We start from the raw sequence: 26,289 nt of genomic DNA, 5'->3' as shown, positions 1-26,289 counted from the left end.
CCAATCACTCCACCGGCCTTGCTCATTCCCACATCCCTCGGCCCTGCCCCACTCGTCACATGGAGTTAAATTTGCAGAGGTATGTTTTTGTCTAAGATCTCTTTGTGCATGGAATCTATGAATTAAAAAAAAATTAAACGGCACGCACTGAAAGGTGCTGTAGGGAACTTTTGTAAAAAAATATTTTTTACATATTTATTGAACCTGTCATTATGTCCTGACAGTAGAATATGAGACAGATAATCTGTGAAAAAAATCAAGCTCCTCTGGCTCCTCCCAGTGGTCCTATTGCCATTTGCAGAAAGTAATGCGCTCCCGGTAAAAAACAACCAATCAGAGCTGCGGTCCGTAACTTTGTTTGTGTTCAAAATGTAGAAAAATGAACATAATAAGCGAGTACACCATGAATCCATTTTCCAAACCGTGATTTTAGCTTGTCCTGAATCACTAGGGTGCATCTATAATAAGTGTTTATATTCGGACTATTTTAGATTGCTTCGGGGGTACCGCGGCGGAGTAACCCAGTACCTTTGTGATTCTTCATAGACATAAACAGAGAGAAGTAGCTCCGGCTACAATGTTCTTCCACAAGACGCAAGCAGTGCTGTTTATTAACCGCTAGAGCGTCAAAAGTTCCCTACTGCAGCTTGAATCCAGGAAGAAATAAACCAAGTACAGCATGGTCTAGGTTCCACATCAGTTCTTTCCCCTCTGGTGCAGCTGGAGCAGTTCTGGATGGTATTGTGGTGTCAGTCAGATATGTTAGCTTTTTATTTTCATGTTGCAACAATGCTATGAGGAGGTTGTCTGCAACCGGCATGATAAATCAGGATGGGAACAGGACATTTGGCGCCAATATGCTGCAGATTGACCTTATGGGATTTGCGGTTTGAACTACCAGATTGGCAGTCAACTAATAAACTGGGGAAACAGATTTTACATCCCCACTGTGAGAATTTGGAAAGAGAACAGTGGCAGAGAGATACTATGCAGTCCAAAAGAGAAGAGAAGAGAAAAACAGGGTGAGATAAGACTAAGATGAGAGCAGTGATTTCTCAACTAAAACAAGCATCAGGGCTTTTGATGTTACAAAGGCTATTTTCATATGCAGTAAAAGTTTAATATGCTAAATACTGTGTGTTTTAGTTAACTAATGAAAAAAGTGACTTTTTACAGTGAAGTTGAATACATAAAAGTGAAAGTAATCGCATCAAATTACTGCCTTAAATTGTTAGGCCTAATCCTAAAAATTATATTATGCATTGATAAACTGTGTGTGTGTCTATATATATATATATATATATATATATATATATATATATATATATATATATATATATATATATATATATATATATATATATATATAATTTTATTTAAAGGTGTTGTAAATAATTGTCTGCAACACATAAAGGTATATTTTTTATAAGATCACTTACTTACAGAATAAAACAGTGAAACAGAAGTAATCCAAAAGATTGGGAAATAATTTTTATTTTACCAGAAATGCAACAAATTGCCTTAGACAAAACTTTTAAATGTTTTTTAAAGTTTATTGGCTGTGAATGTGAACTTCACTTTTTCAAATACTAGGTTAAGTTGCTTGAGAAGTGCTCAATGCTGTAGCCGTGGAACTTGTAAACATGGCTTTGTTGTAGAATCCTGTACGTGTCAAGCAATCAGATTTAGACTTTAGACCTTTTCCAGTTTAATGTGCCATATGCATGAGGTCTGTAGGTGTGATGTATGGAAACCAAACCAAGTCAAGAAATAGACTTTAGAGAAGGAAACAGCATAGTGTGATTATGTTGTCATATTAGACTTGAAATAGAATATGAGGTTTACAGATCATGAGGCTCTTTCAGCCTAAAATGTGCTGTTATGTTCCTTAAATGCAATATTTAGCCTCATCTATTGTATCTTCTCCCATAGGTGTGATAATGTGTTAGGGCAAACCAGAGCGGTATTGGTATTGCCAGGGTTAATTTCTTCTGATTAATCTGTTTTGATTGTGTGAACATGCTGTACTTGGTATTTAAAAGGATAGTGTTAATAGTGAAAATTGGAGAGCAGGGAAAATGCTTTTTTTGCTATCATAATTTTCTATTAAGTCTGCGTGATGTGAAGTCAAATCATCCTTACTGCGAACAAGGAAAACTGCAGTGCTGAGCCAAATATACTTGCTGTTCTCTCTTTCTCTACTTTTAAGGATAGTTCACCCAAGAATGAAAATTCTTGTCGTAATTTTCTACATGATTATTGTATTCCATGGGACAAGAAAGCAGAGGATTTAAAGAATGTTCATGCTGCTCTTTTATATACAGGACATGGACCAGAGGCTATCAAGCTCCAAAAAGGATAAAAATTATAAAATACACTATGTTCAAAACCTTGGGATTAGATTATTATTATTTTTTTTTTTTTTTGTATTTTATCTAGCTTTTTCTGTTTTAAGAGCTTGACAGCCTAGTCCTCACCCACTTTCATTTAGTGTAACCTGAGCAATTTTAAAACAACTTCTTTCATGTTCGATGGAAATAAGGAAGTCATTTATGGGTTGTCAACAATATAAGGGTGAGTAAAGCATGACCACATTTTCCTTCTTAGTTGAACTATAACTTTTAGGTTACTTTTCTGACTTCCTGTGTGCCACAGCTGGCCTATCCTTTCTCAGTTTTCCTCTCTTTAAACCCCTTCTTCCCCTCAGGGTAAAGATTTCTCAGAAACTGAGCTACAAGAGTTCACAGTCACATGGTTCAGCTTGACCGCCTGAGTGCTGAAAAAAATAAGAGTATCCAGAAACACGAGTTGCAGGCATTAAAACACACAAATACACAAATGAATAAAGGGGTCAAACATGCATAAATGCGGGCACACACACACACACACATACACACGGCTGCAGTGAGAATTAAACACTACTGCCAAAAATCCAAAACAGGCCCCCCTTCTCTTCCTATTTATTTATTTCTCTCTGTTCCAGTCACTATCCCTCATCCCCTGCACAACACATAATGAAACTTTTATGCAAATTATTGTTATCACACACCAACATGTGCATACATGCCCATAACAAGCACAAAGCAAATGTTTTACAGCACACCTGTCTATGTGTGTTAAATAGGCCACATTTTAAATTAATACCTCTCTTTTTCATACTTGAGACACAATACCCAGATCGAGAAACTTCATTATTCCTCATGCTCTGGTTTTATGCTTTATTTTTAGTTCTGTCTAGTACAGAGCTCTTTAGTACTGGTACTTTTAGTAGTCTCAGTACTCCAGTGTTGTCTGACTACTCGGCAGCTATTTTTGAACACAGTCATGCATCAGCAGATATATGCATGAATGATCAAATGTGGTTGTTGCAAAATTCTTGAACAAACATTCTCTGGATGAGATATTAATGTAAACCGTGGGTTATGTCTTGAGGTAATACAGTCAGACAGGAGCAAAATAAATAAATAAAATGTTTCAAAATATCCAGTCTGTACAGTGGTCAGCACCAGGTAGCTAGGACTGCACCAGACAGACAGACGACTCATCGCCGTCCTAGATGAGACCGATGACTGTAGTGTCGTCTGCGAACTTCAGGAGCTTGACAGAAGGGTCAGAAGAGAAGAGAGCTGTGTTTGATGTGGAGGGCTGTTGGAATGGTGTTGAAAGCCGAACTAAAGTCCACAATTAGGTCCAGTAAGGGTCCAGTAATGTCCTTCAGATCAGCCAGAACCAGTTTTTCGAACGAATTCATTGCGACAGACGTTAGAGCCACAGGTCTGTAGTCATTAAGGCCTGTTATCTTGGGTTTCTTTGGAACAGGAACGATGGTGGAACATTTGTAGCAGGAAGAGACTTCACACAACTCCAGAGATCTGTGAAAAGATGGGTGCCAGCTGGTCAGCACAGGTTTTCAGACAGGCTGGTGTTACATTGGCAGGGCCCGGTGCCTTTCTTCTTTTGTTATTCCTGAAGAACTGGTGCACAGCGTCCTCACTGATCTGAAGTGCAGAAGCGGGGGAGAGGGATTACAGGAGGTTTTAATGAGAGATGGTCAGAATGGGTGTGGGGACTTTTGAATCTACAATAAGAATAATTCAGGTCTTCAGCAAGTTGTTGATTTGCCTCAGTGTAGGGGGATGGTGTCTTTAAGTTTGTGATGGCCCTCAGACCTTTCCACACTGAAGTTGAGTCATTGGAAGTGACCTGATCTTACAACTTTTTAGCGTAGCTCCTTTTAGCCACTCTAATCTCCTTATACAGTGCATTCCTGGCCTGATTGTACAAGACTCTGTCCTTTTATTAGACCACTGCATCCTTTATTGCTGTGTAACAATTCAATTCAATTCAAGTTTATTTGTATATCGCTTTTTACAATACAAAACGTTACAAAGCAACTTGACAGAAAATTATGTTTCTACAATATTTAGTAGTAGCTAGTAGGGGTGTGACGGTTCGTATATAACCGTGAGACCGGCGGTTATAGTTGAACACCGTCATTAGAACTCTATAACCGCCAAAACCGTGTCATTCAAATATTTTTTACAAACATTTTTTAGATAGGATCATAAGATGCGCAATATATCGGGAGACAAAGTTTTTACCACTTAATGAAGTTTTGTAAATCGTCAGACATGATATTTACCACTTCATAAAATTTTGCTTTGTAGAAAACCTTTCTTAAAAACGAATTTCGTTTTGTACAAATTTTGTCTTAATTTTAATAAATGTTTCATCAACCAATTGCATGTATTTTAATAAATAAAAAGCAAATATAGCAGACAATGATAACCGACATGGAAGCACCAGCGCGCCGTGTTCACTTGCACTGCACTAGAGCGCATCTCATCGCAAATGAAACTCAGCGTAGGCCTATGCCTCATACAATAGCATTAAATATCTTTGCTGCATCCTTTCTAGAACAGACAATGGCATTTTTTTTGCGACTCTCATCAGCAAAGCATTGCATGGCCATAGACCGCAAAACAATCAGCGGATGGCGGGCGTGTGCGGCTTTGAAATTTGCTCCAAAAAAATTGGCTCGGATGATGAGTTTTGTGACCGATCTCCTTAATAAATGGAGGTCTGAAATCTCTGCCCCTTTACCGATCAGAGCGCGCGCTGACACGGAGTTAACCCGCTATCTCCAAGAACAACCAATTGACTCTACGGTAGATCCACTAACCCCCCCCGACGGTTATGTTATGAACCGTCACATTTGACTCACGTCATAACCGTCATCACCAATTCTGAAACCGGCACACCCCTAGTAGCTAGTAGTTTGTGCACATTTGACAGGATTTTAGAAAAAATAAAAATAATAATAATAATAATACAAGACGTAGTCAGCTAGACGATGAACTATCAATATTATTAATTAAGTTATTATATGATGTAGTCACACATGTAGCAATAATTGTTAGTTCTGTTTGTTGATTCAGGGTTAGCATCATCTGAGGTCCTCTGAGGGTCAGCATCATCTCTTCTCAGGTGTTCTGGATCCAGACTGGAGCTTGTGTAAATCCTAGTTACCACGGGATGTAAATCTCGTGGCGAAACATAGAAACAAAATAGAGACATCATTAGCATAGCTGCTGATCCAACAAAGTAAAATTAGTTTAACCCAAGCTAATGAATAAATATGCACCTTTGATCAGATGCAACTACACTCACAATTTAAAAGATACATTATTCGTATGCTTGGCGAAAGAGATGTGTTTTTAATCTAGATTTAAACAGAGAGAGTGTGTCTGAACCCCGAACATTATCAGGAAGGCTATTCCAGAGCGTTTTGTGACCTTAGGGAGCGTGATGGGTTGTATCGTGGTAGAAGGCTAGTTAGGTACGCAGGAGCTAAACCATTTAGGGCCTTATAGGTAAGTAATGATAATTTGTAACTGATACGGAACTTAATAGGTAGCCAGTGCAGAGACTGTAAAATTGGGGTAATATGATCATATTTTCTTGACCTGGTAAGGACTCTAGCTGCTGCATTTTGGACTACCTGTAACTTGTTTATTGACGAAGCAGGACAACCACCTAGAAGTGCATTACAATAGTCCAGTCTAGAGGTCATGAATGCATGAACTAGCTTTTCTGCATCAGAAACAGATAACATGTTTCGTAGCTTGGCAATGTTTCTAAGATGGAAGAATGTAGTTTTTGTAACATTGGAAATATGATTTTCAAAAGACAAATTGCTGTCTAATATAACACCCAGATTTCTGACTGTAGAGGAAGTAACAGTACATCCGTCTAGTTGCAGATTGTAATCTACAAGATTCTGTGTAGTGTTTTTTGGTCCAATAATTAGTATCTCTGTCTTATCTGAATTTAATTGGAGAAAATTATTTGTCATCCAATCTTTTACATTTTTAACATACTCTGTTAGCTTAGATAATTGGGAAGTTTCATCTGGTCTCGTTGAGATATATAGCTGAGTATCATTAGCATAACAGTGGAAGCTAATTCCGTATTTTCTAATAATATTACCAAGGGGCAACATGTATATTGAAAATAGAAGGGGACCTAGGACGGATCCTTGTGGCACTCCATATTTTACTTATGATAAATGAGATGACTCCTCATTTAAGTAAACAAAATGGTAGCGATCGGACAGGTAGGATCTAAACCATTTTAGAGCCTGCCCTTGAATACCTGTATAGTTTTGTAATCGATCTATGAGTATGTAATGATCTATGGTGTCGAACGCAGCACTAAGATCAAGTAAGACTAGAAATGAGTGATCTGGTATATTATTATATATAATATATAATATAACAGTGATCTGGTATATTATTGTCTCTGGTGGTAACATGCTGTCTTTATTTTGGCAGTTCACAGGAAAGATTTGCTTTATTAAAGTCCCCAAGAAAGATTAAAACAGAGTCTGGGTGTTGTTGCTCTGTCTCTGTGATCTGATCAGCAAGTGTCTGTAACTGAGCTCATGTGCACTTGTGGAGGTATGTAAATACTCACGAGAATGAATGAGTGGAATCCCATAGAATGGTTTACAGTTAACGAGGAACACTTCTAGATAGGGACAGCATATCTTCTTTAACACAGTTACATCTGTACACCATCTTTCACTGATCTGAAAGCATGTCCCACCGTTGTGCGATTTCCGCGTTGATTCTGTGCCGCGATCTGCTCTGAACAGCTGAAAGCTCGGCAGATGGAGCGTACTGGCGTATGCCGTCATTCAGCTAGGTTTCTGTGAAACACAAAAAAGCAGCAGAGTGTAAGAAATCCTTATTTGTCCGGGAGAGCAGAAGAAGTTTGTCCGTTTTGTTGGGTAGAGTGTGGAAATTTGCCAGATGCATTCTAGGCAAAGGCATTCGAAATCTGCGCTTCCAGAGCTTGACGAGCACACCGGCTCGCTTCCCGTCTGTGCATCCTGAGCGTCGCTGCTCCACCAACTACAACGTTCAGCAAAACATCAGAATAATTGAAACTCCATAAGAGATTTTGTGTTGTGTTCTTCCGAAAGTTCAGTAGTTTATCCCTGGTAAAACTGATTGTGTTTGGAAAAAAAAAAACAGGAAAAACTAACAAAAACACTAAAACAACTGGAGACCGAAGCACTGTGGCTGCCATGTGCGGCACTATCTTTGAGATCTTTTGGAGATTAAAACGTCAAGGATGGTGCAGCTAAATGGTGCTGAATATTGGGATCATATAACCTAGTCCTATCATGCAAACTAATAAGTAGTGATGATTTAATTGATGATTTTAAAATACTCATCTGACGGGCAACAAAAATCTCAGTGAGGGTGCTCAGTTAATGCAAACAGTAAAAAGAGGGAAAGGTTGGCACATCACTGGTCCAAAAGGACCAAAATGTTTTATTTCTTTTTCTCACCACAGGTGACATTTTAAGCTGTATAGCTTTTCATAAGACAAGACTCAGGTATGACTATAAACTGCTACTTTTAAACTTCTACATTGTCAGATGAAGAGCCACATTGCTCAAAATGTCACCTTTCCCCAAAACGTCACTTTTCCCATCTTTCTATTACCGTATTTTTCGGACTATAAGTCGCACCTAAGTATCGGTGTGTCGCATCAGTCCAAAAATATGTCATGACGATGAAAAAAACATAAGTCCCACTGGACTATAAGTCACATTTATTTAGAACCAAGAACCAAGAGAAAAAATTACCGTCTACAGCCGCGAGAGGGTGCTCTATGCTGCTTAGTGTAGACTACAGGAGCACTGAGTAGCATAAAGCGCCCTCTCGCAGCTGGAGACGGTAATGTTTTCTCTTGGTTCATTTCTCCTGGTTCATGTTATATTAATTTTGATAAATTAATATAACTATAAGTCGTAGGACCAGCCAAACTATGAAAGAAAGTGTGACTTATAGTCTGGAAAATATGGTACTTATAATAATAATAAATGCATACTAAAATATTAGATACTATATACGCTAATGTATATAGAGTATATAGTATTTTTATAATAGTTTTTTTTTATACTTAATATACGTTTTTTATATACTTTATTAATTCATCATCAACAATGCGATAATATATTCATATTGTAATATATTTATATTGTTACAAAAAATTATACTTTATTCTGAATCAAATAAATGCAGCAGCCTTAAACAATTTTACTGAACATATTGTAGGTTTTTATATTAAAGTAATTAAAATATATCTTGTCATTTATAGTATATTTATAATATTTATTTTAGTTGTCTCAAATTCTGAAATGTCACTGCTGGTATCAGCTCCTGAAATTTTTGTATGTAGTAAACCTAGCTCATAACCCTAGTCCTGTTTAGTCTTTCTGTACTTTCTGTCATAATGAGATAAATAGATTGAGAGCCTTAAATCGGCTCAAGTTTAGAATAATAGCAATAGAGATGAAGACAGTGGCTTTAAGAGCTGGACTACTGTGTTATTAGATGTGTGGTTTGTGTGAGAGTATTGCAGATGTAGATAGGATCTGAGAGCACAGGCAACTCAAAAAAGTATCTTTCTAAGTATCTTTTCTTTATCTATGCCTCGGTCTCTTCTAAAAGATTCTAAAAGAAAATGTGGCTGCTATTCAATACACACTCCACAGCACACATGGGATTTGACTAACCAAATGGATAAGGACAGTGAAACTCCCTCTCTTTTAGTTTAATTTCATCTTTTTCTTCCATCTTTTAATTTGTTTTCACATTATATATTCCACAGTTCAAGGTAGAGTGCTATATTGTGTGTTAAGCAGTTGTACACTATGAAGGCATTGACAAGAGAACAGGTGTTCAGAGAAGATTGAGATGCCAGGGTCCTTTGTTGAAGCTCTGGGACTGGTGCACCCTTTTGTTAGAGGAAATTCAAGTGCTCTTGAGTTGTTCAGCTGATTTCATTATCCAGCTGCCTCTTTGAGGGACATCTGCTGAAAATGAGAGTGAAACCAAAGCTCCCATAGCAACTCTTGCTCTGTTACAATCTCCAACAGTGATGCACAGAAATTTCAGCACCGGAAATATTCAGCCGGAACAGCAAAGAATGAAATTTCGGTTTTAGCCAAAATGGTTTTGGTACAACCATTATGTTAACAAATATTTGGTACATATGTTAGGTTAACAATGCTTGATTTAATCCTTGTGGCCTTTAAAGTATGCATCCTTCCATGGATACAGTCCCTTTTTTTGCATACCTCAACAGTTTTGGTTTTCAGCTATAAATACTTAAAGGTCCTGTTCTTCGTGATCCCATGTTTTAAACTTTAGTTAGTGTGTAATGTTGTTGTTAGAATATAAATAATATCTGTAAAATTCTAAAGCTCAAAGTTGAATGCCAAGCGAGATATTTTATTTAACAGAATTCGCCTAAAAAAACGACCCGTTTGGACTACATCCCTCTAGTTCCTGCAGTAATGACATCACTTAAACAGTTTTTTACACATAAAAAAGGGGGTGTGGTCTTGGTACGCTCCAACGGAGTAGAGGAAGAGTTACGTTTGTGTTTGTTGCCATGTCGTCGAAATGCTGTTATTTTCATCTCTGAGTCCAATCACCTTTGTTTGGGCTTCCCAGGGATGCTGTACTTAGAGATCAATGGTTACAATTTGTTTAACTCGGTTTCCGAAAATTATAATCCAAATGTAAATCTATGTGCAGCACATTTTGCTGAGGACAGCTTCCTCAATCTCGCTCAGTTTAATGCCGGATTCGCACAAAGATTATTTTTGAAAGATGGAGCAGTTCCCTCTTTGTCTGGTTAGTGTATTTTATTATTTAAGTTGGTGCGTTTAACAGTTTCTGTAACTTATTACACAAAGGCCAACGCTGTTTAGCTGTGCAAAAAAATTGAATGCGGTTTTCATGCCCATCTCTTCAGTAAAAACGCTCCTGTGATTTATAAGTACATCTCCAGCACGTGCGTTCTAGCCCAATCGCATTTCCAGGAGGGCAGCGTGCTCTAAGCTGGAGTCGAAAAACAACACAGTGTGAACCGCTGGCCCAATCAGAACTTGTTACGTATTTCTGAAGGAGGGACTTCATAGAACAAGGAAGTCATCAGCCCGTTTTTAGGACCGTGAAAACAGAGGTATACAGAAAATACTGTTTTTTTTTTTGTTTGTTTTTTACACGCGAAACATGAACACATGTTATATTGCACACTGTAAACTAGGGCTGTGAATCTTTGGCAAGGCAGCGATTCGATTCGATTACGATTCATAAGTTTTCGATTCGATTCAAGAACGATTTTTGCAAATTTAGAACGATTCAATTCGATTTGATTCACAATTAAATTCGATTCGATTATAATGATTCGATTCTGCATTCTTTAAGTGCATTCACAGGATTATTTAAATGCTTCTACTAAATTCTTTAAATGCTTAGTCAGGGGGCAAATTACAATAGCACTTATGGTTAGAGAACCATAGGTAAAAAAAAAAAAAACTTTTGTCCATTGTTAAATGCTAGTTTAATGATGCGACATGGCATACGTAAAAATGTATGTAAGCCAAGTTTTAAAAAAATAGCTTAAAGAGTATTATGTATAAGCTAACATTTTGTCACACCAAATTATGGCGTAGCCATAATTTCAGAAGTGACAGAAATGTCAAATACAATCATTTTATGTATGTAGACTATATAATAATACTACTTCTTCTTATTATTATTATTATATTATTATTATTATATAATTATATATTTTTTAATTACTTTTAATTCGCTGTAATAAATCAAATACACTGCTGGACAATAATCAATCATTTGTAATCGCTATTTTTTTCCTATTGGCAATTTTATGATTGTTTTATATACTAGGCTACATTTAATTAGCAATTATTTAAATTTTCTGCACAGAATAAGGTAGAAAATATACTTTATAGTTTCAGTACTGTAATAAATGTCAATTAGCACTGCATCATTCATAAATTGTTTGTGTTTTTTTTTTTTTTTTTTTTCATCAGTTCATTCTGCTTTTATTCAGTTTAGCTGCAGATATAGCCTAGCACGTCTATGAGAGCGAGATCGCTTCTCTTTCAGTGTGAAAACGTCTTCATCTCTATTTAACTTTTCCTCTCCATCAGCGAATGATTCTGAGAGAAAACGCGCCAGATGTCTGTTTGCTAATGAAACAAACACTACTTTCATGCATCTGATTATCAGATAAATCTCGCGCTCTTGTTTCAAGGTCGTTGTTAATGCTGTGGTAAATTTTAAAAGTTTCCTTCGTATATTCGGTTCATCCGCATTGTTTAAAAACATTTATCATTCAATGGATCTGTGCGTATGATTTAGACACTTACATTTCTGCTCCGTCCATGCAATAAATACAGCTGTCGACGGCTCCATTAACTCCATCGGTAAGATGCAGAGAGCCATTGACAAACTATAGAAAAGTAAAACTAATTCACGTTAGCATTACTGGCCACGAGTCCTATAGATCACACGTCAGCTGCGTCAGAGACGAACGGAGCGCGAGCGCAATCCTGTGACAGTCTCAGGCGTGAAACAGTGGAGCACGTGAAGGACAGATAAGAGGCACGATTTACGAACACACTTCAAGGTCTCCATTAATTTGTGCGTGTAGTAATTTAATGTGTATACATTTTGAAAGCATTGAATCGCTATAGAAATCGCGATTCATTCAATTCTTAGCATTTTGAATCGATTACTGTCCAAGATCGGCGATTCACGATTCAAAAATAATGTTTCAAGATCGATGCATATCAATCGACAGGGTTTGTAATCGATGCATCGAGAAAACAAGTGAATCGTTACACCCCTACTGTAAACACAATCAAAGCTTCAAAAAAGCATGAAAAACGGGACCTTTAAAAGAGATGACGACGTGTACATCTTGCCAAAAATGAATCTGACAGGGATTATTCATAGTTTCAGCAATGATTCACTGTGTGTGAATTAAGCATGTGTGTAAACTGATGGCCATGGTACTTGTGTCGTAATATCATTTGAAATCATCTGCTTAGCCCTGCCCTTCCTATAGTCCGTCATTAGCACTGTATTTAGTGGTAATGGAGATTGATTTTTAACCACTCCACCTCAATATGAATGCTTTTAAAAATGGGATTTTGGATCCATAATCGTGTTACATAACCAGATTAAGAACCTAGACAATGTGGCTTTATGAGCTTAGCGCCATGGTTAAGTAAGAGGGATATATCATTGCATTGTAAGCACTGAATGTCCTCTATTTACCCAGACCCCATGTGTTAGGAGTCCTGTTTGACAGGTGAGTGTCAGAGCAAACAAAAAATGTTTTCCGCTCTGCACTCATGGTGAGTTTCTCTTTCAACACCACACAAGGAATGGAAAGATCCCGGGGGAGACCTGAATGTTTATTAAAGAGGAGATTTTATGCCTCGCTGTTTAAAATGCTGGCCGTCAGGCAGTCAATGTTATTGTATCAGCCTGTGTCGACACATGTGACAGCTTTATCTGTGAGTTGACAAGTTTCCCTACTCCGCTGGGGATGGGTGAGAGTGGAACGTGGAGATCTGGCAACAGTTTTGAACGATGACTGCTGTGTTTGTTTGCTCTTAAACTTCTAAAGTAGCCATTTATAGCTGAGTTTATACCTGAGGCTTGTTGCTTTTTGTAAGCTGTCGTTTTGTATCTGAATCTAAGTGTAGTTAAAAAGACCTGTGATTTGTGTTGATACAGGCGGCCTACCATTTAAAGACACTTGCATTTCATCGTTTTGTGCTTGCAGTATGAATGAGGTAGCCTGCCGTCAGTGATGAAGCAAGCAAGGGGCTGTTTAACAATGAAAGTGGCCAGGGTTTGTGTGCAGTATCAGGAAGAGTTTTCTGTCTCCTGCTGACTGGCATTCACCCTGCATATGCATTTCTGTGTGGCAGCTGTCAGAGTGACTGGACGACAGCATACTGAGTGTCTCTGGAGCAGGAAGCAGCACTGTCATAGTCCAATAAAGCCTCTTTCACTTACTTACACACACTCACTCTTGAAATAAAACTTGAAAAGAGTTTTCATTTATGCAGCTTCAATAATAAAATGGTTAGGAACTCTTTGAACTGAAAGATGAATACAATAAATGCCTAAGTAAATATATGTTTTATGTTCTTTAAATGCAGCCTATGGTGATTTTATAAGAATAAGTTTGAGAAATGCTTTAGCATATAGCAATGTATAGAAAAATGTATGTTTTTATTTTCTTATGCTATGCAAAGAATCAATCTAGGATTAGAAATGTATGCTCTTGTGACGATTTTAAATTTTTAACACCACAAGATAGTTCAGTGTAAACTGCCATGCAGACATACTTGAGAATACTCAAGACGTGTCACTCATACAGTTTTGAATGGAGAAAACTACAACACTCAATATGGCCTCCCTACTGAAGGAAGCCCCGCCTTCTGAATAAAAGAGCCAATCACTAATCATTAAAGTCATTGCGTCACTGCAGCTGCTGTTAGAAGTCCTGGTTGCTATTGAAAAAGAGCATGTTTTCTGGAGCATGTTCTGGAGATGTGCACTAAGGACTGAAGCTTTGTATTTCAAAGGGACTTTGCTATAGCCTTGTTAATAGACATGATTATAATTTATGAGTTCCAACTTCCATCCAATTTTTATTATTTTTTTTTTTATGCAGTACTATAATCCTTTGATAAATTCATAGAAGAAGTAACACTATTTGATATTTAGGTGATGTTGCTTAGTTATTTAATAGAGTATGTTACAAACTTCAATTTATGTAATCTATTGTGTAAAAAAATGTTTAATTCCTTAGGACAAACAGCCACAAATACAGACTAGGTCATTAGGTCATAAAAAAAAAAAAAAAAAAAACAGATTTAAATTTGAGAATATTAAAAATATCTTCATTTGTTTTCCAAAGATGAAAACAAGTCTTTGGAATGTGAGGACAAGTGAATCATGACAGGTTTTGCATTTTTGGGTGAACGAATGCTTTAAAGCTGTATTTCCTTGTCTCTTTACTTGTAGTCATTTTGTGGAATATAATGAACATATTTTTGTTCACTTTCTTCTTTTCTTTCAATATCTGTCTCTCTTTCTCTCTCGCATCTGCTGAATAATTTACTGTGTTTTTTTTAGATGGGAACATAAAAAGGAGAGGCTTTAAAAGCTGTTTGTTTGTGGGTAGTGTATAAATGTAGCCCTTCTGTCATGTGTCTGAGAGAGAGAGAGAAAGAGTGAGACTCACACATTTAGAGCTGTTCGTTCAGAAACCGGCTTTACCTCCAGGTTTGCTGGGCTCTTGATCCGTCCCGTCACTCCTGCGGTTGCTGCTCAGCATCTAGAGAGAGACTGTCCAGACCAGAGCTGCATGCTAGTTTTAACAAGAGAAAGACTATCTTCATGGGTGTTCAGGAGTCCAGAATATCTTTCAGCTTATATTAAAGTTTTGACTTTTTGGTAAATGAGGATTCTATGATAGATGGTAGCCGAGGATTCTAATTTCTTCTTTTATTTATATTACAGAGGGACTCCATGAAAGATGTCAGAGGAGGCAGTTGTTATTGCCAAGTGGGACTATGCGGCACAGCAAGACCAGGAACTTGACATTAGGAAAAATGAGCGCTTGTGGCTCCTGGATGACTCAAAAACGTGGTGGCATGTACGAAATGCATCCAACAGAACAGGCTACGTTCCTTCGAATTACGTCGAACGCAAGAACAGTCTAAAGAAAGGCTCTCTGGTGAAAAATCTCAAAGATACACTTGGTAAGAGACATATATATTTAGATTTTCTTTAATAAAGGGGTTATCCAGTAATGTCAGGATGACGGCTGTGTAAGATTTTGTAATATCCTGAAATCCTGAGATAATGACAAATAAGAATGTCCAGTTTAAAGCAGATGCTTAGAAATACTCTTTATTCTCTGGATTCATGTCAGTTTCTTATGGGTTTAAAAACTATTCTCAAGGATACTAAACATTTTAAATGAAAAATATTTTCTTTTCAGCTTAAATAAATTTGAATGTACACCATTATATTCCAAAATATACACTATTTAAAAGTAAGAAATTAAATTTTTTTTTTTGTTCCATAAAGTATACATCACAATTGATCAGACATGACAGTACACACATTTATAATGTTACAAAATATTTCTATTTCAAAAAATAAACTGCGTTCCTTTGAATTTTCTATTAGTCAAAGGATCATTAAAAGTGTCATAAAAAATAAATAATATTAAGCAGCACAATATTGAAACCATCGTTATTGATTAAACTAAGAAATATTATCTTAGCACCATATCATCATATTAGAATGATTTATAGAAAACCTAAATATTTTTAGTTTTAGTTTAATTAGTTTTTTACTGTGTTTTTGGATCAACGTAATGCAGCCTTGGTTCACACTTCTTCCAAAAACATAAAAATAACCTTACTGACCACAAACATTTAAACAGTAGTGTATTTTCCAAGGTAAAATACTTTTTTTGTTGTTGTTATTTTTTTAAACTGATTTAATAAATGAATATCATCATCAGGATTATCAGCTAAACATACCTTGACATGAAAAGGTTAATATTTGAAAAGATTTATTGACCTTGACGCACAGTCATGAGAGTCTGCAGGGTTTTGCATGACGATATCATTTCCTGTTTTGTTTGTTTCTCTGCATTGGTTCCACCACATGACTTTTTAAAATACTGATATGGAGAAGGATCCCTGAGGATGTTTTTCTTCTTCTGCATCTTCTGCATCATTTTTTAAATATACATTTTATTTTTACGAGATTTTCTTTTCCCAATTATGAGAGTTCAGGATAGTTCCATTCCTCTGATACGTTTGACTTAATCCCTATTTTCATGTGAGAAATTCGAAGCCTTCAGAAATATTCAGCATGAAGGGTGTGTAAGCGGGAAGCACTAATGTAAAGGTTTTCATTGTAAAACCTAATTAGTTTCCCAGCCGCTAATCACACAGGGGAGAGGGGTGAACTAATCGATCAGCTGTGTCTTGGGGCATATTGAGTGTGCATGTTCAGTGTAGTCAGCCTCAACTCTCCTGGCTGTGAAGTGGAGACTAATGTGTCCCAAATTTCCAGTGCCGAACATACAACATTGACTTTTTTTTTTTTTTACTGTTTAATGGTGGTTTGCTAAGAGCTGTTATGCTGTTTGCATAGTCGTGAGTTGCAGCCCCCCGAAACTTCACTGTGGTTTTGTGTTTATAGTAGCATGGTTGATTATTGTTGTTATTGTGGTGGAGATTCTTCTGTGTTACACTTATGGTTATAGTTTAACCACCTGGGTTGAACAAGCTAAAGGCAGTTGACATGCAGATGGCAGGAAATGAGCCGTGCAAATGGCAGTTGCATCTTTTCCTCGACGTCCTGTTTAATCTTCCTATCAACAACATGCACGTTTCATGGGGAAATTAAATTGAAAAAAGGAAAGACTACTGATTTAATTTGTTTTAAAGCTCATGTACACTTACTGGTCATAAGTTTAACTGGTCAAAAGGGAAAAAAAATTGTTTTATGTATTATATATATTTGATCTAAAATGCAGTAGTAATATTGAAAAATATTATTATTATTACAAAAAAAAAACTTTATTGTAATATAAATTATAATTTATTATTACAATGCTAAATTTTTAGCAGTTATACAAAAATATGATATGTAACATGATCAGTTTAGTGCATCTGTGCTGAATACACAAGCATAAATTATATTGTAAAATATATTCAAAAATAACTGTTCTTTTAAATGGTAATAATAGTTAAAAATAAATAATGAATAGTTAATTGTAATTTCACAAATTTTGTTTTTTGCTGTTTACTGTTTTGCTGTTTTTTGATCAAATAAATGCAGCCTTAGTGAACATTAAAGACTTCTTTCAAAAACAAACATAAAAATCTTAATTATTCCAAACATTTGACTGATAGCATATATGGCTTCCTACATTCATAGAGGTGGCAGCCATCATGATATCTACACAAAGAGAGAGATGTTTGTTCAGTGCAATATCATCACTTTCAGAGACAGACAGAGCAATTAGGATCCTCCACTCCATTTTGCTATCCTGCTGACAGCTGTTTACAAGTTGTCCACACACAAACACACTGCACCACCCCTTCCCTGTCAGGGTAAAGGGGCCCCAGCTAACTGCCCCTTTGACATTAACCTCTCTAGAACATCCTTTTCTCCCCTCCCTCACTTTCCTTAAAAAGCATGTCACATACTATGTTTAATTACTGACACATGAATGTCTGCATGGAGTCGAAGACAGGAAATGGGAGGTTGGAGGTGAGAACCTCTGCAGTGACATTTAAGGTCATTGTAAAATAGTTGTTTTGATGGCTCTTGGTTGGCTTTTAGTTCTTTTGGTCATTGGGCCGACCTTTGCTGAACGTGTACATGAACTGTTTAAAAATGTCTCTTCTTAATAAAATGCCACCCAGGACTTCATTGTGTATAGCTCAAATCTTATATATGTATATATATTAGAGATTCACATGAAGCAAACTGTAGAATGGTAGAGGTGAGTACTCGAGTACTCGACTGCGACAGTGATGATTGATCATGTAAACGATGATCACATTATATATATATATTTTTTTTCTGATTGATTATGGCTGGACTTTGGGTGGCGCCCTGAGTTCTGATTGGTTAGCTTGCCAGAGGATGCATCAAAAGACATGTCAGAATCATGGACCCAAAGTCACATAGTGATGTCTGGCGTCTGAAATGGTGGTGAAAGATTTGCTTCCCATTAGTTTCGTCAACAGAGAAGGATTAAAAATTTTCCTTGACTGTGGTGGAAGGTAAATGAGAATCGGTTTACAAAGCTAAGCATACTTGCCCAGTGGTACCTGGCTGTTCCTGTAACATCTGTTCCAGCGGAGCGAATTTTTTCCACCACTGGCCTAATTGTGAACAGTTGTTTGGTTGAAATTTGTTGAACATTTTTCTTTATCTTTTAAAAACTATGTTTTTAATTTTGGTTATTTCAGATGCACCGTTGGATTAAAATATACTGCTAAAGTTGTACTGGAAGACAATGTTTTGAAAAAAAAAAAAACAGTTTAATAAAGTAGCAAAAAAGAAAATTTAAATTTGTGTTCATTTTTAAATCACAGACAAATAATGAAATAGTCTTTATAAAATAAAAATGCATTGGATATATTTGCAGCCTAATTATAATAATGAAAGTAGAATTAGCCTATATGTTATTTGTCGAGGCTGTTTGTCATAGTTTTTATCATAAATATTTTTAAAATTGAATTTAGTTATTTAGCGATAATCATCAGTGATTTTCATGCTGTTAAATAACATTTTGGTTGATCAGAAAGTGCAAATTGAATACAAAATATTGCTGAAATATTAGAATACATTCTAATAATAAATAACAATAGTGACATTAACGTAGTCTAAGAATGTGAATTTATTGTACTTCTGTGTTTTTAAAGCGCGATCCGAGTTACACTTTCGGTCAAGTTCACATCTGCATTGGCAATTTCTTTTCAGATGAAAGTTGTAATAGCTAGCCAACATCTGATTAATTAACATTAACATTTATTACATGCTGAAAGCGCTGCATATCAGTGATTAGTTTCATGCTCAAATGCAATGCCCGATAATGATTATATTGCTTTTAGATGTTTTATTATTATTATTATTATTACTTTATTACTGATTTTATAATAATGCAGCCGAGCTTTTTTTGTCATATTTGTGGGCATAATTCAATTCATATGGCGCAGGTCATTTATGAATTTATGGAAAATAAAACTTAATAAACTTAATAACCTAAAACTTAATAACTTAAAAATAATACTTAATTACAACTATTACACTTCATAACGTAGATGAAAATATAGCACAAATATGGCGTACATTTTATAATGAGAACTTTATAGAAATCTATATTAAATTCTGTCCTGCCCATCTTTCAGCGTGCTGTCATCAAAACGTATCACAGCACGAGCTCGCGCTCTCTCTCTCTTTCTGTTTAAAGCATAACTTAGCATCCTATTGTGCTGAAACAAGTTGTAATGTTGTAAAGTTGTAATCTGATTTATCATAGGATGTGTCATCGAATTAGCATCAGTTTATTGATATAAAGTTACTCTTCACCTCAGGCAGCTATTCCTTTCTAGATGCTTCTTTATTAATAACATTGCTTCATTATAATCATAATCTAACATGTCCTAATCATGTGTTCATGTTTTCATAGACAGGTTTTCATGTCATATTTTTATTTTTAACATTAATTTTCATAACAATCTTCAGATTGTTTTCATTATATCCATTATATCCATTATGTCCATGCCCCGTCCCCGCACAAGCACTACCCCCGATTAATCGATTGATCGTTTTTGAAACCTATTGATGATCGAAATGAGAAATTACCCAAAATGCCCATCCCTATTAGGAATCCCACAAGGGTACAGAAGCTTATAAATGATACAGAATGAGTTTATTTGAGATTGTAAAAAAGCAGAAAGTTTTCTGTGAGGGCTAGGTTTAGGTTTAGGGTTGGTGTTGGGCAGTAGAAAATACAATTTGTACAGTATAAAAACCATTATACCTATGGAGAGTCCCCAAAAAGGATAGTGAAGCGTGTGTGTGTGTGTGTGTGTGTGTTGGTCCATACAGTTGAAGTCTATGGTCGGCAGAACTGTTTGGTCATTGTTGTGTGTTTGTTCAGCAGAAGAAAGAAAGCCATGCAGGTTTATAACAACATGAGAGTAAGCAAATGATGACAGCATTTAAATTTTTGGTAAACTATCCTTTAAGCTCACAAAAGCTCATAAAAGCAGGCACTATGATCTGCAGTTAGTCTGAATGGGAAAAAAAATTGCTTTTTGTGAGAAACGGATTTAATTTAAGTTAGTTATTATTCAATGGTGATTTTTTTACAACCAGTAAGCTTTCAACTGTAGAATCATTGTGACCAGATCACTGAAGTCCACTGTGCAAAGGCTTGATGTCTGGTTGGTGTCAATTTTCAAACTGTTCTGGAAATCAAGGATCCAGGCCAGAAAAAAAAAGGTTCCATTTAACCATTAGCAGAGAACCAGGCCTAGCACTAGAACACACACAATTTGAGGGGAACAGGTGTGTGTGAGACACTGAGATGAACTTTGATTTGTGAATAAACTGTTCAGAACCAGCTGAACTGTAAACTGGACGGTTTGTTTGTTTTTTGAGCACTTTGTCGTAGTCTCTTTCAAATGAACTGTCCACAAAAATAAAATAATTAAATAAATGAAAGGTTTCGATTAGTCGAAAGCTGTGTCATGACCATACAGGCTGCCTCAATGCTTGACCTCTGCTGTCATCCTCTTCCCTAGTCTATTGGCCTATCGATCCTCTGTGGACAGAGCGAGGACAGCTCTCTCACAGGCTCTTTGTTCTTTCAGTGTGCTTTGATAAATGTGCTCATTTGCTGTCTGTGAGGTGAGACTCAGGAGTGTTTATGGGCTCCATAAATGAGGTGTGTGTGTGTGTGTTTCTCTATTGCTCGTCTCATACACTCACACACACGCGCACACACAGATGTGCTGGTGTATTGGTGTTTTTCACCTGCTGGCCTCATAATCTCATCTCTGCTCCTGCCTTAATCCCTGCACCTGATTTGTTGTTGTAAAGGTTACCTCCCCTCTGCTCATCCATTGTGACAAGGTTACTCTTTCTCTGGCAGCCTTCATCTGTCTTTCGTTCCCTGTTTTTTTGCACTTTTACTGTCTTTTCCAGGTGTTGTTGTATTTTTCTTATCAGTGTATAAAGATAGTATTTTCTTTGAATGAGAAAAAACAGTGAGCTCTTTAGAGATGGGAAATTGAACATGAAAATTCTGTCATCACTATTTACCACCATGTTGTTCCAAATCTGTATGTATTTTCTTCGGTGAAGCAAAAAAAGAAAAAGAAAATCACTACAATATGTAATTTATTCTAATGGTGTATGATAGCCTTGGAATAGAATCATTATTTGTAAGTCGTATTTATGTATATTAAAATATGATATGTCAAGATGTGTTGCAGGGGATTTGACGTCAATGATGAATGGTCACAGTGCACATAATAACCAATGACATTTGAAGTAATTTATGACAAACCTGGAGTGACATCTTGATGTCATATTTAAATGTTTGGATAGATCTGTGGCTCTTATGGGGTCCTAGGTCCACTAGGGGGCTTCAGCAAACTTCCAAGAAGGACTCGAATTGACTTAAAACGTTTTGTAAAAAAAAAAGACAAAACAAGGATAAGACTAAAAACATATTTTTCTTTTTTCTTTTTATTTATTTACTTTTGAACAGCTTTTTATGTTATTTTAAAAAGAACCAGGTTTCCCCACTTGAAACTCACTTTCTATCTTGAAACACTTGGATGTTTGAGTGAAAAGTTATACTGTATAACAATGTGTGGCATTGAAGTCAAAATCTTAAGTATGTTTGAATAAGCTCCAATGATTTTCTGCACATTCTTGATGAAATAGGGTGCACTTTGTCATAACATCACAATTAAAAGTGTTGTGAAAACAACCCGAGGTGAAGGATAATTTTCCCACCCATGTTCTCATCTGTTGCAAGAGAGGTTTGTGGTGGCTTGCCTCTTTTCCCCTAAACACATCCTTTAACCTTATGCATGACACACTACCTTAACACGTGGCACTAAGATTTGTCAAAAAATCTAGACAATTCACAGGATCATGAGTAGTTCACCTGTTCGGAAAATCCCAGCAGATGATGTGGGTTGAGAAAACAAGACATGCTGTAATTGCAAGTTTGAATGTGTAGCCAGTGAAATCACAGACAGGCCTATGAATGAAAGGCTTGATCTTTGTTTTGCCTGTAAACAGCAGTAGAATGACTCAGTTTTCCTGACTAACCCTAAACAGTTGGATTAATGTTTGTTACCAGGAGTGTTAAGATGATGCATGACATTTAGTTTAAATGAAACATCTTTCCTCATTTTTAACTTAAGGATTGACTGATTATATATTTGAGAGTTTAGTTTTGCATAAATTACATATGTTTCACACTGGTTTTAGTGCAACCCCAAAATCCAGCTTGTTAGAGTTGCATCCTGCTGTCCTGAGAAACAGTTTCCATGGAAAATGTTGATTTTAAAGCCTCAGAGCTGCTGCCTTTAAAGGATTCCCACTTACTTTTCTTTTTTCTTATTTCTCAGTTTAGTACCTTCTCATGTCACAGTATGCTTATAGAGAACAACACTATTTTGAGTGCATGCATGTGTGTGTGTGTTTGTGCATGTGTGTGTGTTTGTGTGTGTGTGTGCGCCTACTTAACCATATTTATGGTATACAAATAAAGTAAACAAAGTTTTTTTAAAATTTCTGTGAGGGTTAAGGGTGGGTTAGGTTAAAAGTGTATATGTATATTAATACAATAGAAATCTATGTAATGTCCCCTTTTAGATAGCTAAGTAAACGTGTGTGTGTGTGTGTGTGTGTGTGTGCACATCCGTGGTGGGGGAATTATGGTAGTTCTCATTGGCATTTGCAGAGATGGTCTGGCAATAGGAAAGCTTAGCCTGACTCTGCTTGTTTTCACATGCATCGTCTGGAAGAGAAATAATTCACATAGTTCCCTCTCTTGGGTAGTTTGATTTATAGATTGTCTATATATAAACAGATAAAGGGCACACTCTAAAACTCTATATAGATTAATATAAAGATTGAAATATAGAAGTTCACTACTGTGTAATGGCCCACTTCGAGCACTGTTTGTTGCTGTCATGTGATCTTTCTTAACATATTCACTATTGTGATGGCTCAAACCGTGGCATATAGATGGCACTGTCATGCGAACAAAGAAACATTATATCATGATTGGACATGGTGATTATCATAAAAAAAAAAATAATAATATATGCATTTTATTTTATTTTTTTGGTTTGTTTAATTTATTTATATTTAGGTTTTACTTAAAGGGATACTCCACCCCGAAATGAAAATGTAGTCATTAATCACTTACTCTATCACTATGAAGTGACGATAATACGTTTTGTACAGCGAATCCTTGTGTCGCAGCTGACACAGAAAAGTGTAAGCTGCCTGTGTTCAGCTCATATTCTCCAAAAGTGTGCTACGGTGATGTGGAGAGACACAGAGGAGACAAACTGTTGATGAAGTAGTTATTTTTGTTTTATTCGCATACAAAACGTATTCTCGTCGCTTCATAACGTTACGGTTGAACCACTGATGGCAGATGGACTATTCAGACGATGCTTTTCATACTTTTCTGGACCTTGATAGTGTAATTTAATTTGCAGTCTATGGGACAGTCACAAGCCTCCCGGTTTTCATCCAAAATATCTTCAATTGTATTCCGCAGACGAATGAAGCTTTTACGGGTTTGGAATGACATGGGGGTAAGTGATTAATGACAACATTTTCATTTTGGGGTGGAGAAACCCTTTAACATTTATTGCTGTCAGGTTATCTGTCTTACCATATTCACCACTGTGATGGCTCAGACCGTGGCATGTAGATGGAAAGAGTCATGAAAATAAAGAAACTGAAGAACATGCTCAGAAATACATTGATTTTCACAATCAAATATTTATGTTGTAAGCTAATACAGGTTTTTGATGTTGTCACATGACATTTCTTAACATTTTTGCCATTGTGACGATACATACCAAGTCATGTAATTAGAAAGAGTAGAGCAAAGAAAGGAAAAGAGAGAAGAACCTGTTCAGAAATACAGCGACATTCCAGAATATAAGAATAATTGATAGTTTATTTATATGTATGTATGTATGTATAATATTCAGTATGTAAAACATTCAGGCTGGACTCTCCTTTTGTTGCTAAGTCTTATCATGTTTGCCATTGTGTTGGCTCAAACCGTGGCATTTGGAAAGAGTCATGCAAAGAAAGAAACAGAAGAATATGGTCAGAAATATAATGATTTTCCAGAATATAAGAATTTTTTTGATGTATTCAGATAAAACTTGATATTTCATTCATGAGACTGGGCTTACCTTTTATTGCTGCCATTTTTCACCAAGTCTGCCATTGTGATAGCTCAAACATGGCATGTAGAAAGAATCATGTAAAATAAGAAACAGCGAAGAAAATATTCAGATATACAGTGATTTTTCTGAATAATAAACCATGCTGCAATGTACCACAAATGAACAGTATTATGGTGTATTACCACGTTTGACATTGTGACGGCTCAAACCATGGCATGTAGTTGAAAAGAGTTATGCAAAGAAACAGAAGAAAATGTTCAGAAATGCAGTAAGTTTGGATTTGTAAACGAGTTAATTTTTTTTTTTTTTTTTTTTTTTTTGGTATTCATACCTTATATAGCTGTCAGATGATTTACTTTACCACATCAGTGTGGCAGATCAAATCATGGCATGTAGTTGGAAAGAGTAATGCAAACAAAGAAACAGAAAAGAAAATTCTCAGAAATATGCAGATTTTCTATAATAATAACAATAAAAGATCCATGTTGCAGTTTAACACAAGTTAATACAGTTTTTTCATCGAATATTCTTAGAAATATAATGATTTTCCATAATATAATAGTATTTTGATGTATTCATATAAAACTTTGAGATTTTACTTACCTTTTATTGTCACATGACATTGACTGCCAAGTTTGCTATTGTGACGGCTCAAACCATGACATGCAGATAGAAAGAACCATGCAAAGAAAGAAGCAAAGAACATATTCAGAAATACAGTGACATTTTCCACACATAAGATTCATGCTGCAGTTGTAAATGTATTTATATACTACACATTTTATTTTTATTTTTTTGTAAATTCAGAAATCGCTAACCTTCTATGTCTTTTTTGCCACTCTTAACATTCATTGCATTCGTGACATGAAGTTGGAAAGGAACAAAGAAGAACATGTGTAAGTTTTCTTTTAGAAAAAAATAATTGTTTTATGGAATTGAACAAGTCGGTAATTTTTGCTGTCATTTTTGTTTGTAATGTATGTTTATGTAGATTTACCTTCATAAATAAAAAGATATCTTGTTTCAACTAATCAAACATATGATCTGAAGTTACTACAGTACTGCTGTTCAAGTCCATGACATCATAAAAGTAGCAGAATGTATGAATGGCAACTGACTTGAATTGACTTGAAAAAGGTTCAGTTGAGGCACGATTTCCTTAATTAACCGACTGTCGCTTTTATACCTCAGAATAACATGTATCATCTGTGTATTAGTGACTGGACATTGTTCATTTATTTCAGTATTGAGTTTATATTATTCAGTTTATATACTCTGAGCAACACTGAGGTCTCTATCACATACATTATTTCACTGCCCATATTAACAGGTTGCAGTATTCAGGATGTCCAGATAAGCAGGCGGCTCTGCACAGCATTGGTGCAAGCATTTGGTGCTTTAAAAAACAAATTGAAAATAAGCAACTGTAAGCCTATTCATCAACACAACATTCTGCGATGTACATGTAGGCTTTTATGCAGCAACGTAATATATTGGACTTCTCACCTATTGTTTGATAAAAGACATGTATCGGGCAAGTTTTACATGCAGCACACAATCACCCTCTGTTCATGTCTGACTGAATCCAGGTGATTTAAGCTGTATAACATTTTGAGACAATCTATTTTAGGCCTATCAAGGGTTTCAGTCTGCAACATTGTCTTAACACAGTATAAACTACACATTTCAAAGTTTAGAGTCAATGAGATATTTGAACTTTAAAAAAAAAAGATGAAAAAAAAAAATAAATGTATACTTCTATTCAGCAAAAGTGCATTAAATGGAGCAATTACATTTAAAATGGTACAAAATATTCCCTGGATAAATGCTGCTCTTCAAACGTTATTCCTGGGCGAAACGAA

General features: G+C 36.0%; 1 protein-coding gene across 1 annotated transcript in view; it reads left to right on the top strand.

Annotated features, from left to right (window-relative positions):
* Positions 1–26,289, top strand: part of LOC113050755 (cytoplasmic protein NCK2-like) — a 45,719-nt gene that overhangs the window by 15,841 nt on the left and 3,589 nt on the right. Inside the window, exon 2 of the mRNA XM_026214033.1 lies at positions 14,940–15,181. Coding sequence (XP_026069818.1) covers positions 14,956–15,181 — 226 coding nt within the window. The 5' untranslated portion in view covers positions 14,940–14,955. The remainder of the gene's footprint in view (positions 1–14,939; positions 15,182–26,289) is intronic.

Source organism: Carassius auratus, chromosome 31 (assembly GCF_003368295.1).
Source record: "Carassius auratus strain Wakin chromosome 31, ASM336829v1, whole genome shotgun sequence".
NCBI lineage: Eukaryota > Metazoa > Chordata > Actinopteri > Cypriniformes > Cyprinidae > Carassius > Carassius auratus.
This window is presented reverse-complemented; position numbering and strand designations above follow the sequence as displayed.